Genomic DNA, 15505 nt, shown 5'->3' on the forward strand with positions numbered 1-15505 from the left:
GTGTACTCCTATATTGAATAAAGACCAAAATCTTAAATATAATAAAAATATTGTCTTACATCTTTGGTGAAAAGTATTTTTTCATCTAGGATCTGGACCTGGACACAAGCATACTGATGCCAGAATCCTGACACTGATCAGAAGACCAACACCGGGATCCTGACATTGATCACTATGCTGGCACTGGAATCACGACTGCCAGCATCCCTATCGTAAGTATGCCGGAGAGGGTTAGGATTACGCTGTGTGTGTGTGTGTGTGTGTGTGTGTGTGTGTGTGTGTGTGTGGGGTGGGGGAGGGCACTAGAGGGTTAGGGGGGTAGAGAGGGAGGGTTACAATACTTACCTGGCAGGTGTCAGGAATCTGTGCATTGGGATGCCACTGTCTGGATTCTGACCGCAGGCGTCCCAAATGCCGGGATCCCGATACCATCCACTCCAGATGCCCGTCTGAAAAAAAAAACACAATGCAGTAGCAAATGACCATTTAACATATGGGTAAATTTGGCAATTTAGCTGTCCCTATATAAACCTATGGGGGCTGCTGTTGCAGTCAGTAATAGAGGTACTGTATATATGCTGCGGAACGCCATTCATATTTCCTTGAGAAAATGGCTGTTTACAGGAGAAATTCCTGCAAAAATACATTGCTAAGTATGCCCTATAATATGGTGCAAAAGGGATGGTATCGGTATCCTGGTGCTTGGGTTGCCAGCCCTCTGAATACCGACTGCGACAGTACAAAACGCAGAATCCCAACACCTGTGATGTGAGTATTCTAACCCTCCTCCTCTACCCCCTAAATCTAAACCTCAGTACCCGTAGCCTGACCCTAACCCTCCCCGCTTAGTGCCTAACCTTAACCCTCTCTTCTTGCAGCCTAACCCTAACCCCCCATCTAATGCCTAAACCTAACGTCCACTCCACCTGCAGCCTAATCCTAACCCTCTCCGGCATACTTATGATCGGGATACTGACAGTCGGGATTCCCGGTGTCAGCATTGTGATTGATGTTGGGATCCCGGCGTCATTCTTCTGACCAGTGTCGGGATTCTTGACATGGGTATTCTGACTGGAGCGTAAGATAACTGTATTCCATCCGGAGGATCCCTCTCCGCTGGCTCATACCGGTGTATGTGCAGCCATACTGCTCAACGCCTCTGTCCTCAGAAGAAATTGATAGTGGTAGCTACTTTGTCACTTTGCTTCTAACCCTTCAAAAGGACAGAGCTTTCTTGGATTCGCTGTCCAATCACCCCAATAATAGTACTGTAGATGCACACAAAAAAAAATCATGTTTGCATTGTAAATTGGGTCCAAAATATTACATCACTCCCACTTTAAAAAGGAGACTTGTGATAAATATGCCCCTACAACTGGTATAATTTTATTTTTTTTCCCTTAAACTTAAATTTGTCATTTTTAGTCCCCTGTCTCCTCTTTGTCATCAATCTTTGACAGTCTTGATATGGAGAAGACAAGTTTCACTCAAATAATTTAGTACATGGGTTAAGAAAGACACCGGGCAAGCGGTCAGTACAGATGGTATAATGGTTAGCATTAATGCCTCACAGCACTGAGGTCATGAGTCCCATTACCACCACAGCCTCATGCCCGTGTGGGTTTCCTCCCACATCCCAAAAATATAATAGATTAATTAGCTCCTGTTTAGAGCAGACTACATGGGCCACATAGTTCTTATCTGCCATCAAAGTTTATGTTTCTATGAAAGCTCCAGTCATGCCAATATTGAGTCCACAGTGGAGATATTATATAACGGGTTCAGTATGATTTCCCGATGGATGGGATGCTGACGGTGAGAATACCGACAGTGGCATCTGGACCATCATAATACCGACAGCCCCCTGAAAAGTACCCTAACATTCCCCTGCCCCCTACCCTAATCCTACCTTGTGGGTGCCTAACCTAACCCTCCCCGGTGGTGCTTAACCCTCCTGGGTGGTGCCTATCCCAAACCTTCCCTTCCCCGCTGCCTAAACCTAACCCTCCCTGCCTAAGTGCCTAACCTAACCATCCTTCCCCGGTACCTACCCTAACCTTCCCGACCCTGCACCCTAACCTCCCTTCTCATGCCTAAACCTAACCTCCCCCTGCAACAAGATGCAAGCGTGTTCCGCTGGAAGGACTTTCGGGATTCTGTCTGTTGGTATTTTGATGCCGGTATCCCGAGCGACATCGGTATCTAGACACTGGGCTTGTGGTGTCCTTCGGGATCCCAGCATCTGTATATTGACCACCAGGATCCTGTCCTTCGGGAACTTAACTACATCCCTATATAACAAAACCAGCATGACCTTTTTGAAAAAGGCCAAATGGTAACTGAGTGGAATAGAAAGCAATGGCAATGTTACAGCCACCTAGGACCCAGGGGATCTGGAGAATAATGTACATATATGCATGATGTGATATTACGTTTTTATATTAACTCATATCACTTTTCCTAAAACTATGAGGTCTATTTATTATTATTCTACCTTTATTAACAGATCTCCATTCTCCATGTTCATCATAGTTTAAAGCATAATATATAAACTTGTATAGGTTCTTTAGGTTCTTACGGTAAGATATGTTACTATGACAACTTATTTATTAATGGTGTAACTTTTCCTCAGCTTGTTCATCTGTCCAATCAATTTAGTTCATTAAAATGCAGCCTGTGAGAAATAATAAAGACTCACCTGGTACTGCACAATTACATAAAAACCTAAAATGTCAACAATGTAAACTTCCCCATGCTGTTTGTTATTAGTTCATTTGCTCAATGAGGAATCTTAAAATATGGCTACAATACATTGCATTAAACAGTGAGAAAACACATACAGTACAGTACTTTACAATCCTTTCCAATATAGATAAAAAAACACAAAAGAGCCGATTGTAAGAGTTAAAAAGACTGATGGGGTGACTTATTGAAAATTTCTTTATGAAATTGTATTTCTTTCAGAATTCAAATCGATGCCTGTGGCAATATAGAATATCAGTACAGACAATTCTGCAAAGCCTACATATACAGAACCCAAACCCTTATAATGTAGCAGCACTATAAGTCAACGCTGTGGAATCAAATCATTTACACCTCAGGTGGGGTATCACTGTACCACTTGATTACAGTTAGCTATGGCAGCATGTCGGTGCCCTAGACACATTGGCAGCCTCCCCGGCAGTCAGGGCACAGACAGCTGCCTGAGTAGTTACATTGATAGAAGCTCCTGTTCCTATCCCCACTCCCCCTCCTCCACTCCTACATCAGCCTCCGTGTCAGCATCAGCACCAGCAGCGGCAGCGACACAAGGAGAACGTACAGTATCTGCTGCTCGCACAGAGCCGAGGTCGAGGGATAAGCAGCTCCCAGGACTGAGCACCTCTCACCCAGCCGCTCACACCGCTGCTGAAGTTGGGGAACAGCAGCCTGAAAGTTGGAGGCTGCAGAGTCCTGCGCAGGTGGAGCAGCCAGACAGCTCATGACAGTCTCCCCTCTCCCAGGCTTGCTCCGGAGGAAATGATCTGTGCTGCTGCTGCTGCTGCTGGTTACAGGGACGGTGCAGTGTGACAGCAGCTACAGTAGATCCTCCCTGCACCACCTTCCCCTCCTCATCATCATCACCCTCCTCCCCTCCAGCTCTCTCCAGCTCCCGGCTTGTTTATAGAGCAGAGTGGGACTGGGAGGGATTGCAACCAACGCTTTAGAGCACATCCACGTGTTTTTTACACCAGTGGGGTCTGGAGTATCTATCCAAGAGAGAGGTTGCTGTGGGAGCAGCACACCTGCCTGTGTGTGCGGAACACGCGGCTGGGAATATCAGGGAAGTATTCTATCTATCCTACTTCCCACCTGGAAACATCACAGAGGCATGACCACCTGCAGGTATTTTGGTGATGGGTCAGGAGAATGCACAGCATCATGGTAGAGGGTGGCATCAAACTGGCATGGAGTGGCAATGTGTAATGTACACCAGGGTCTGTATCTCTTCCTGAGAACCAGCAACTCATTCTTCAACTACCTGCACCCACCTGTGCACACCCTCACTCCGGACTATTGCAAAAGTTTCAGCATCTCCAGTAAGAATGAATGATACATTCCCACTGGTCATCTCCACCAGCTAACACCATAATACTATATGGGTCATTTTTCAATCAAACATCAGTTATACCTTTGGATGGACGCTAGTTTTGTCATTGTATCTGTCTACTATATGTGTGTCTTTATAACACTGGGGATTTGCATGAGTGGAACTCCCTTCAATAACCGTGGCAGCAGTGGCGTGTTAGTTGTACAGTAGATTGCAGGTCTCTAAATCACCTAAAAGTGCTGTGAAAGTTTGAAGACACAGCACCAGCATCGTCTCCCTCCACTCTCTGAGAGCTCCTTGTGGATTATTCACTTTCCAGCACCCTTTGCACCCTCACACCTACTGTAATGAAGAGGAAACAGAAAAGGTTTATTCAGATGGCTTTGCTGTTCACCGTGGCTTTGATATTTCTGCCCAATATTGGTCTTTGGTCTCTGTACAAGGAAAAACAGCTCCTGAAATCCACTGATGGAGGAGATCAGGTAAGACACATGGAAGTTACTGTACCTTAAGGAATGCCCTGCTCTGCTGAACTAATACACTGTATAGATTGCCTAACCCCACATTAGTCACTTGGAACAAGCTATTTAAAATAATTGACTTTCGCTGCAATTGATGGGATTACTTGATATCCTTGATATATGATGAAAACGTTAATCTGGTAGTCTGCTGGGAAAGTGAAACATTTATTGGATTTATATATGATGCAAATCAGACACAATGTATAACTTAAGAAAAAGAACATAGACTTATCAACTTTTCCTCTGCCGTTTTATACACTTTCTTATCAACATTCATGTTTATGTATCCATTAGATGACTGAATAATGAGTATTTACAATTCCTATTACATTGATGAGTTAATATTGTATGGAGACAGAACTTGCATAGAGAATTATGCAAGTCAATTACCTCTACAACATGTCAACAAAAGATTCATTTTTTTATTATTCTTTCTGCTGACTTAATGCACTTCAGGAAGTATATTAAGCATATGTTTACTGAATGCACACAGCCAGATAAATGTAGTTACAGTATATATTTTAGTCAACCCAAGATATGTAATACTCAAAATCAATGTGGATGTATTCTGAATGTACTTGAAACCTTGAAACTGTAAATATTTAGAATTATTGCATCGTCTGTTTGCTAAACACGTGACTGAATAGAACTGCAAAGAGTACTGGACAAAATTGGACAATTTTAGCGGCTTTTTAAACTTGGTGCCAAGTTCTTGTTCTGCAGAAAAGTTTCCAGGCAGAGGGGTTTTGGCAGAAGGTATATCAGGGAAGAGCAGCCAGTTTTGCCCTTTTGTAGTGTAATTGATTGAAATAGGCATAATAATAATAATAATTGTGAATCCTCATTTGTTCTGAATATTATGCTTTTGACAGAGCTTGGCTAATCTGCTTCATTACTGCCTACATTCATTTTGCCTTTTTAGATACTATTCCTTCAGTTTATGAAATGAGAATATAGTACAGCATTTACATATTAAATATGTACTGAATCTGTCTATATAAGGGAGGATACACACTAGAAAGACTGGCAATCTGGCCTATGGTCGGGGTGATTTCTCTTTACCCTGCACCATGCCAGATTGCCGGTACACCATAGACGATGGGCGACATGCATCAACCTTTAAAATGTGGGCAGACCTCGGAAATGCAGTTTTAGGAGGTTTGGCCACTTACCGCATATGCACCAAGCCCTGTAATGCGATAAATTCCAGGGCTTTGATGCGGTGCGCAATGCCCATAACAGCAAGCATGGCACCTGCATACACACTAGCGTATATGCAATGGATGCAGTGTGTGCGGTGCACATGGGCCCCTGGGTCCAGAGGGGGCCCACACTGCACACACTGCACCCATCTCTCCTATACTCACCTTTCTGGTGTCCATCGGTGACTGTGTGTGGGACCCCTCCTCTCCCATAGCCGTCACAGCCGCTGCTAGCGAACTGAGCACTAGAGACTCTGGCACAGTGCCAGAGTCTACAGCGCATGCGCAGGACTCCGAATAAATGGCGTGGCGGCCATTTTTTCAGAGTCCTGCACATGCGCTGTAGACTCTGGCACTGTGCCAGAGTCTCATTGCTGAGAGTGCTAACAGCGGTGGTGACGGCTACGGGAGAGGAGGGGGCCCACACACAGAGTCTGCACACGGGTCCCCTCCTCTCTAGAAATGCCTCTGCGCATATGATATTGTCTTATTTGCCATGCAGTACCACTGACCAGACAATGTCACATGTGACCTGTGGATGCATGCAATCCTGCGTACACACTATGCAATATGCATGATTTGACACTACAATCCAGCAAACCATGCCGATATCGCTCTAGTGTGTACCCACTCTAAAGGACTGAGATACAGTCTGGTTAAATACTGATAAACATTTTTTCAGTGTTTCAAAGTTTCAGCCACAGATTAGAAGGTACTTGCTGATAATAATGCATAAAATACATAATTTATAAAAAGTAATATAAAATTATAATACACAAGTGATTCTAATACACATATAAACTTCTGTATCTAATATTTGTAGAAACTTTGCATTCTGATGTCATCATTTATAATCAGAGTTCTGATGTTATTACATCTGTGTTCGTTCAGCAAACGTATGCATTATAAGGAGATGTGCTTTCCATATTGTACTGTAAGTTATTAATATAAGTACAGCTACCTTGTGTCTTTGAATGATCATGGAACTCCTTGGCGACTTTCAACATGCTTGTAACTTGGTACCTTATCCTATACATCTTGTGATGCAACTGTACTTATATCGTGTATATAGAATAGAGTTTTCATAAACATAGATATACAGTAAGGACTTACAGTATATGTAAATTGTCATATATTATATCTCATGTGCAGGTGTATTTAAGTATACTGATGCCCGCAGCCCAATAGTGAATGTGTGTATATGTCTATTATGCCAGATGTAAACGTGGCATATACGTTATTGGTGTAAAACTGTACATAAATGTATGTAAATACCTCATGCTTTATTTTACTTGTGTAGCTATTGCTTTTGGATATTGGTTTGGACTTGTGACAATTTGTGAATATTATTATATGTATTTGCTGAGAGAAACTAAGTAATGGCATGATGCAAGTACATGACCCCATACCTTTTATGTAATGCCATACTAATTTGTGTTCATTAGGGTTAGTATATGTCATGTAAAGTTAGCATGTTCTTTTGTGCAATGTACAGTATGATACAGTCTCTTGTAGCTTACAGTATTTATAGCTGTGAGACAATACCTATTATACTGATCCAATCATCAGAAGTCTTGTTTACCAGTAACCATTCAATTGAACTGTTCCAGCACTGGACCCATAACAAGTTGTATTATGCAAGTGTTAAGGTTTTGGACTTACACAAATAATGTGAGAAAGACAAAATTTTCTTGAGATAAATATTGATCCTACAGAATCCATTTATATTACTTAGTACAATGGTAAAAACAAAAGCATGGGTACTGCAGGCATGGACAGATTATGCACAGGTTAAGGGATGTGCACCATTGAGTATGCCTTGGGTAGAGGTCCGTTTTAGTAAATGAGCAGTGCACTTGGCTTGTTGCATGCATGTGCAGATGTTGTAGAAAGCTGTACTGATTTGCTGGACATATGATGATACTCAATGTTTGACAATATGTTTTAATTATCCACCTTGAGCAGTCATGGACTAGAATTTGCAATAAACTCCCTATTGGGGACTGTAAGAACAACATACCATCTACTGGCATTTAATGTGACATTATTATTTTGCCCTTATAGAAAATGTTTAAGAATTTCTTACAAATCTAAACAATACAGATTAATTCCATAGATAAAGTCACATGTATGTCACAGCTACCTGTACTATACATACTTTTCTTCCACAGTACTGTAGCTATTGAATTTCAGTGTTGTCTGGTTCCATTGTTAAGGGATCATTATTTGTTAGTTTTCCTACATCATAACCTTGAACAAAATAAACTAAATGTAAAAGGTCTATTTTATTTCTCAGTCAAACAAAATCAATGTTTTTAATTAATCTTTGAATTTAGAAAGTGTACAGCTGGTACAGAACTCTATACAATATATAGTGCATGATGTTAGGTGATCTATGTAAATGCATAACACACATACTATATGTCTTGCGGTAATGTCAAGCTTAACAAATACAATGAAAAAAATTATGTTCGATAAAGTAACTACTTATATGTATATACTTAACTATTTAACTACTTATGCTAATAGAGTGATGTAAACCACTGCAACCAGACTAACCAATACTGTATAGCAGGGCTGGCCAAACCGGTCCTCGAGATCTACCAACAGTTCATGTTTTCCAGGCCTGCTGGAGACCTGAAAGAATTGTCAGTTAGGAATGAATGCAGCACATCTTAATTAGTAATGACTACACCTGTGCACCAGCTAGGTGGTCTGGAAAATGTGAACTGTTGGTAGATCTCGAGGACTGGTTTGGCCAGCCCTGCTGTATAGGCAATTCAGTTTATGGGAATAACTTTCAACTATACGTACTCTAGACTCTAGAGTAAAATCCTCTTGTGTTTTATTTTTGTATTTAAAATTGCTACATTGTAAAAAAGTTGATGAGTTAGATGTCATGTCAGTAGGACGCACAGACGCACTCACCATATCCAACTTTTATATAATGGAATATTCAGCTAATTTCAGATCAGTTGCACAGACTAGTAAAGTTATTTGCGAAGAAAATCCCAATGGACCGCTCTTGTGGTAAAAGGATTATGACCCGGACACCTATCTGCACATGTGTGTGCTGACGCACGCGGAAACAGGGTGTGCTGGCAGGGATCAGATTCAATCTCAGGTGTAAAAATGCAAAAGAAGCCCATAGGCTTCTTTTGGTCAGTGCAAGGTGGTGTTGTCTACTGCATCCAAACCCTGGAATCTATTGCATTCCAGGGCTTAGTACATATGTGGTAAGCGGCCAAACCTCAGAAAATTGAATTTTTGGAGGTTTGCCCGCATTTTAAAGGTTTGTGCATCCCGTCCATCGACTTAAACATTACTTGAATCATCATCAACCACTGATTGCCCCTATATATTTATTTTCATCAGAGCACTTTGTGTGGTCACCCATTGATGCCTATTTAATGTTCCAGTGTTTACCTTGCTCCATTTCCTCAACGTCTTATCTGATTTTAAAGCATTATACTGAATCAAATAAAACAGGAAGTAGACCAGAGCATAGAGATCATCCAGGGGGAAGGGTGAGCAGCTTTTATAATAATATAAGGGGGGAAAAAGGTGTAAAGTGGCTTCACTTGGCTTCTATCCTCAGCAGTATATTACTGTATGCTGCTGTTGCAGAGGCAGGTAATACATGTGGTATAGATAATTATGAACATGAGTGTGCTTATTATACCCATGACTATACTGTACATAAAAACAAGGTTGCTGGTTATATTAGGTCCTTCATTAGATATATATTTCTATAGATAGATATATAGCTTGTATACAGTAAGTATTTCTTCTAGGATGTGAAGATATTGTATATTTTTACACGTAGCTATGAACATTTTTGAAATACTCTTTTTCTCTATTCAGATACTGTTCTACTGTTACTAAAGTTAGGAGTTATAAGTCCTCAGACTATAATGTACAAATCTTACAGTAATGCCAAGGAACATCACAATGATTCTTGGAATTATACAACTGTCCTTTAAAATAAACAAAGTCCTTTGTACATGCTGATCTGTGTTCTGTACAGATCCAAAAATAGCCTTCTATGATATCAACATATAAAGTAAATACACAACCCATCACTGCCTCTCCTCAATACTTTTATCCTAAGTCATAAAGTTAGATCAAAAGTTTGCTTTCTTTAGTATAATGGCCAACAAAATAGAACATAGAGCATATTATGTACTGTATACAGTAGGTAACTACAGTAATTTAAATGTAGGTTTATCATGTATTGTCACATTTATATAGTGTAACTTCTTATTGTACCAACTAAAACCTTGCAGCAAGTGTGGAAAATAAAAGCTGTAATCCTTGAAATTATTTTACTGACACATAAAAAAATTACTGACAACATAACTTAATCTCAATAATTTGTCAAGAACTAAAATAATGCCCCAAACGTTAGAGGTCCAAAACTTTACACAATGTTAAAGTCAATGGTATACAGAGAGTATCTGATTTTTGTTCTAGTGAGTTCTATTTCTTTCTTACTGACAGTTGAAATTTTGACTTTTTATGTACTGACAGCTGGCAACCATGGAGGGAGCTTCTTGGGATTTTAGTGTAGCAGCTTTTTATCTTCATGAATCAAAGTAGTTACAATTTCTACTGGGCATGGGCCATAGCACTGATGCACTGATCTACACGGCTCTGAGTAAAATCGATACTGTACCTTTGTATAATTTTAGTAAAGAGAAACAGGGGACTGTCTTTGATATTTACTTTTTGCACAGTTATGTTCCTTTCATAACTGTACTGTGAACTGAGAAGGCCAAACAATGATGAGTTGTGGTTTTCACCAACCTGTACAGATTACTGATCAAATCTATGGAACTTTTCCAGCATAACATGACCTTTTGAGTAATTTGCTTTGCAATAGAGATAGGATGCTATTGCAGCATTTTCCTAACAATTACTTGTTCCATGACATTTGTGTTTGTTTATACTGTCCAAACATTTGACCAAATTTATTAGTGAGCGGATGACTGGTTTAAGTGTTTACATTGAAAACAGTTCAGATCGATCACAAGGACAGATTGGTGACAAACATTAGCAGTATACTTTACAAAATCGGTTTAAAAATAAGACCTCAGGGACCAATAAAAGCTCAGGATTTACAGATATCACTGGTTCAGTTTAATATTCGAATTCCAGTTCAGGCTGTTTTCCAATCTTTTATCAGTATTGTTCTAAATCACATTGTTTATTTTGTTTGTGGAGATTTTATTTCTTCTTTGAGTCTTTAATTTACATACGTAATTAGTGCTATGTCCATTGGGTCCAGATTAACTCCTGGATCTAGAGGTAAATTTGTTGCCCATTCCTATATTTAATTTTTTTTTCAACTGATTTAGAGCAACTTATTTGATATTTAAACAACTTGCACATATTACCTTAAACTTCAACAACAGTATAGCTATAATAAACAGAAACATAATTTTACAAAAATTCAATGGATTTGGTTCTGCATCAGAGTCGTTCTAAAACTTTTAGCATCGATGTTGTACATCCTAAGGTTAGTAAGTTCAGTCCACATTGCCCTACTGCAGCACTGTATTATATACAGCTGCCATTGAATAGATTAGAATGTTGTGAGGACCCTGTGATGATCGCATAGACCCATTCTGGGCAAAGGGGAGACAGATAAAACAATGCACAATATGTATTTATGTTTGATCAAGCCTTTTCTTATTTCAGTAGTAACAGTGACCAATGATCACATTTACTTCAATTCTTGCAGATTGTAATTCTCTTCCATTCTTCTTATTCTATAGCAGTTGTCTTACATTAGTTTAAATTAACTTTAATCTTAAATGACTGCTTTTACCCTTTGAAGGCTTAAATGTCTGTGTGCTATGAATTAAATTGTCTGATGTTTCAGTCTATTATGCCATATTACACAAATAAATAAGTTACATACAGCACACCTGTATAAAAGTGCAGGTCTTTGCACAGTTTAAAGCAGTTTTGAGACTGCAGTCTTCAGTTTCACAGCAGATGGCACTATATCCTACATTGTAACATCAGCTGCAGAGAAAGACAATTGCATTACAACTCAGTTGCTTATATTCCCAGTTAGAGTCATATTTGTGTCTTCACATGAAACTATATATCTTTTTTTTGCCTTTTATCGATTACCCACAATCCCAGGATCTTTTAGCCACATATTCTGCTATATTGAATCTATAGTTATAAGTGATTTGTTGGTTCATAATCATTTTTAAAGGATCACATTCTCCTCTCAATGCTTCTTACTCTGAGGATTTTGTCATTAAGTTTCATTTAGTTCCAGAGCTTACAATGTACTTGAAGGACTCTGTTAGCCACCTGTTCAGTGTAACACAGAAATGAGATCATTTACTAGTGATGAGACAGTGAGTTCCATGCATTTGTTAATGCACTGCTCTGTAATTGCTACCTGACTTAACAGCATTTAGTGCAGTAGTGCTTAGCTGCCGTGATTAATCATGTGTGCTATGTTCCAGGGAACCTCTTTATTGACCCTTTAACTCTCCTTTAGCAAAATCATTTGTTATGGGAAATCCGGCATACATGCTGATTCTTATTCAGTTTACTTAAATCTCTTATTTTATACCTGTCATACATAAAACCATTGTATATTATGTCATGCTGGAAACACAAATAAGACAAAACAACACAACCTTGTACAATACTATGATAATTTAAAAAAAAAAAACACTTCTAACAAAAATTTCCCAGGATTTCTGTGGAAGGACTCATATGAGAAAATCCCCTCACACTATATGGCCCAGTGTGATTTTGTCCCAGAAAATTAAGATTGATCAGATACGGAATACACAGTGAGATTAACGGACTATTAAATTCCAAAATGTAAATATCAGATATGAACCTTGAAGTTAAATAACATGTGTGTCAAGAGGGGATGGGATGGGGCCAGAGGTGTCTCTAAGGGGGGAATTAACCAAACCCGTTTTTCATCCTCTGATGGGTAACACCAAAATGATAGCTCCTCCGCAGTGACCAGGATCAGTGTGCTGCATTGTGACATTATCATGCAGCACTTGGCCCCTGTCACAGACGAGGAGCCGCCAGCGCAGGCAGACAAGTCTCCAGGGACAGCCCAGCATCTACGGGAATGCCGGGCACACCCTGAAGTGATGAAAACGGGGTCTGACCACAATGTCACAGCCCCTTCCCATGATGCCATGCCCACTTATCAGGGGTATGTATATTTGTTACACACTGGAGGCATTTTTAGCTTACCAGTGGCTTGACCTGTCCAGACCAAAGGTAGTGTCAGGCACACAGGGCCGGTGACAGGGGGAGTCAAAGGGGATACCTGTACTGGGCCCCAAGGATCAGAAGGGCCCCAAAGAAATGCCACTTAGTGCCCGGCAGAGATGTGAGCCATCTACTCCAGATATGGCAGCGAGCTGTAAGAGGTGTGGGTGCAGCCACAGAGTGACAGGAGCCTCTTACACACTGTGACTCTTCTGGGGTCCGCTTTGTTGCAGGTAGTTATGGGAAATGGCAGCAACGTTGTTGAAGAGGACTCCGGTGCTTTGCGTTGGCCTCTTCTGGTGGGGTGTGAGGGTTGCATGGTACCTGCTGTGCAGTGTTTGGGTCTGGATACTGGTATAAAAGTGGATTGGTGAGGGATGGGGATACAGGGCTTTGGGATGGGGTAGGGGAGCTGGGAATGCAGCATGGAGTCATTGGGGAGAGACAGACTGTGGGGTTTGTGGGGCAGGATGTATATAAATAATGTATATATATATATATATTTACTTATTAATTAACAGTCTCTTATATATCGCAGCACTTTAATATATATACTGTATAATCTGAGGGGGCCCCAGAGATATCACTGTTTTGGGCCCCAAGATTTCTGTTGCCTTCCCTGTAGACACATCCCAAAAATAGATTGGCCACTGGAGAATTATGTGAAATTGTTCTTAGGTGGGCAGGTCTAGCAAGTTATCAGTGACTTTGAAGTACCCTAGTATCTATATGTACTGTATGTGCATGTGGTAGATTGTGAGCTCTACTGGGACAGGGATTGATGTGAATGACTAAAAATCCTCTGTAAAGTGCTACACAATATGCACTATATAAATATCTTCTAATAATAAATAAGACCTACTAACAAGGCAGCCGACTTTAGAAGTGTATTAAGTATAAACAAGTCAGTTATATCATATATATAATTTAGCACAATGATACATGGCTTCTTATATATAACTCCACAAGGTAACATGCCTACTGTAGGTAGAGGGGGTACAGTTCTTACACAAAGAATAGTGATGACAAAGACTTAAAATAAAGTAAACAATTAGCTAACCCAGTGGATCCCAAATTAAGTTCCATGGCACCCTGGGGTGTCTCGGGACACTTGCAGGGGTGCCTTGGGTTGGTGTTCCAGGACCAATTCAAATTATTTATAGTCAATGTAATAGGAAATAACAATGCTGGTGCCTGTCAATCATAATATATGTGTACACAGAGAAGTTAATCTTGTCCTTTACCACATAAATGTAAATACTTAACATCTTACCTTATATACTGACCAACACCAAATGTACAGCATGCTGAGATAGTGTGCTGCTGGCAGGGACCAATGGCATCACTCAAATGTGACACGCGTCCACTGATGCTCCACGACGGCTTAGCCATTTCCTAGCAACAGTGAAAGAGACATCCTTCACCAAATATTAAAATGCAAGAATAGGAATACACGTACGTGGCTACAGGACATGCTTATGATTAAAAATATGGGTAGAAACAGTTCATGCCCTCTGCCACATTGTAACAGGAGACAATATCTCTGACTAACACGGTATGTCAAGAATATGCTAGGTAAATGACCATGTATACAGAATTCATCAAGGCAGTGCTCAAGGGAATGGAATAAGCTTTCCAGCATGTGTTATTTAACCATAGAAGGAAAACAACTGACGGTGAGGCTTTCATTCAAGCCAAATGAGATCTTAGTTGTGGGAGGGCTTTAGCCCTATCTCCCACTCTTAAACAGATGTATTGGGGCAAAGTTACAATCCCCTGACATCCAGGTCGGAGAATCTGGATTATTAAACATGTTTAAAAATTCTGTTTCCCGAATCACAACCAAATATTTTGGAGATTGGCAAATCTAGAATTTATAACATGTTTAATTTCTTCGATTGGATGTATGGAGGCCATATGTTGTGCTTATGTAGCTTGAAGTGTCTAGAGACAGGTTGATCATAGTCCTGCCTTCTAAGGCCAGCCCTATCAATGGTCTATATAAGGCCATCCTCTTTTTAAACTGTCTTGTTAATTTCCCCACATAGAGGAGGCTACAGGGACCACAAATTAAATAAACTGCATATTTGCTGATACACGTCAACATTGTTTGAATTGAACTTGTCTTCCTGAATGGTGGTGTATATATAACCATTGAATCATATAACGACTTTACTTGCAGTTTGTAAGAAACTATGTTTTAACAACTTGTTATAAACAGGTCAGTCCCTAGTCAGTATGAAAATTAAAGAATACACAATACTACAAAAACAAAAATAGATAAAAAGCATTCACCCTGTATTGTGTATTCAAATAAAGATTGAGCACAAGCCAAATGCAGGTGCCACGGGGGATCAATGAAAAACATAATTAAACTATAGTAAAAACAAGGTACCAACGAAACCAAATACAATATTTAAAATGCT

At 40.1% G+C, this 15505-nt stretch overlaps 1 protein-coding gene across 1 annotated transcript in view; it reads left to right on the forward strand.

Annotated features, from left to right (window-relative positions):
• The first annotated feature begins 3192 nt into the window (after window positions 1-3192).
• Window positions 3193-15505, forward strand: part of GALNTL6 (polypeptide N-acetylgalactosaminyltransferase like 6) — a 1932308-nt gene continuing 1919995 nt past the window's right edge. The window contains exon 1 of the mRNA XM_063920636.1: window positions 3193-4572. Within this exon, the coding sequence (XP_063776706.1) occupies window positions 4438-4572 (135 nt within the window). The 5' untranslated portion in view covers window positions 3193-4437. The remainder of the gene's footprint in view (window positions 4573-15505) is intronic.

The sequence above is a fragment of the Pseudophryne corroboree genome, chromosome 1 (genome assembly GCF_028390025.1).
Source record: "Pseudophryne corroboree isolate aPseCor3 chromosome 1, aPseCor3.hap2, whole genome shotgun sequence".
Classification (NCBI taxonomy): domain Eukaryota; kingdom Metazoa; phylum Chordata; class Amphibia; order Anura; family Myobatrachidae; genus Pseudophryne; species Pseudophryne corroboree.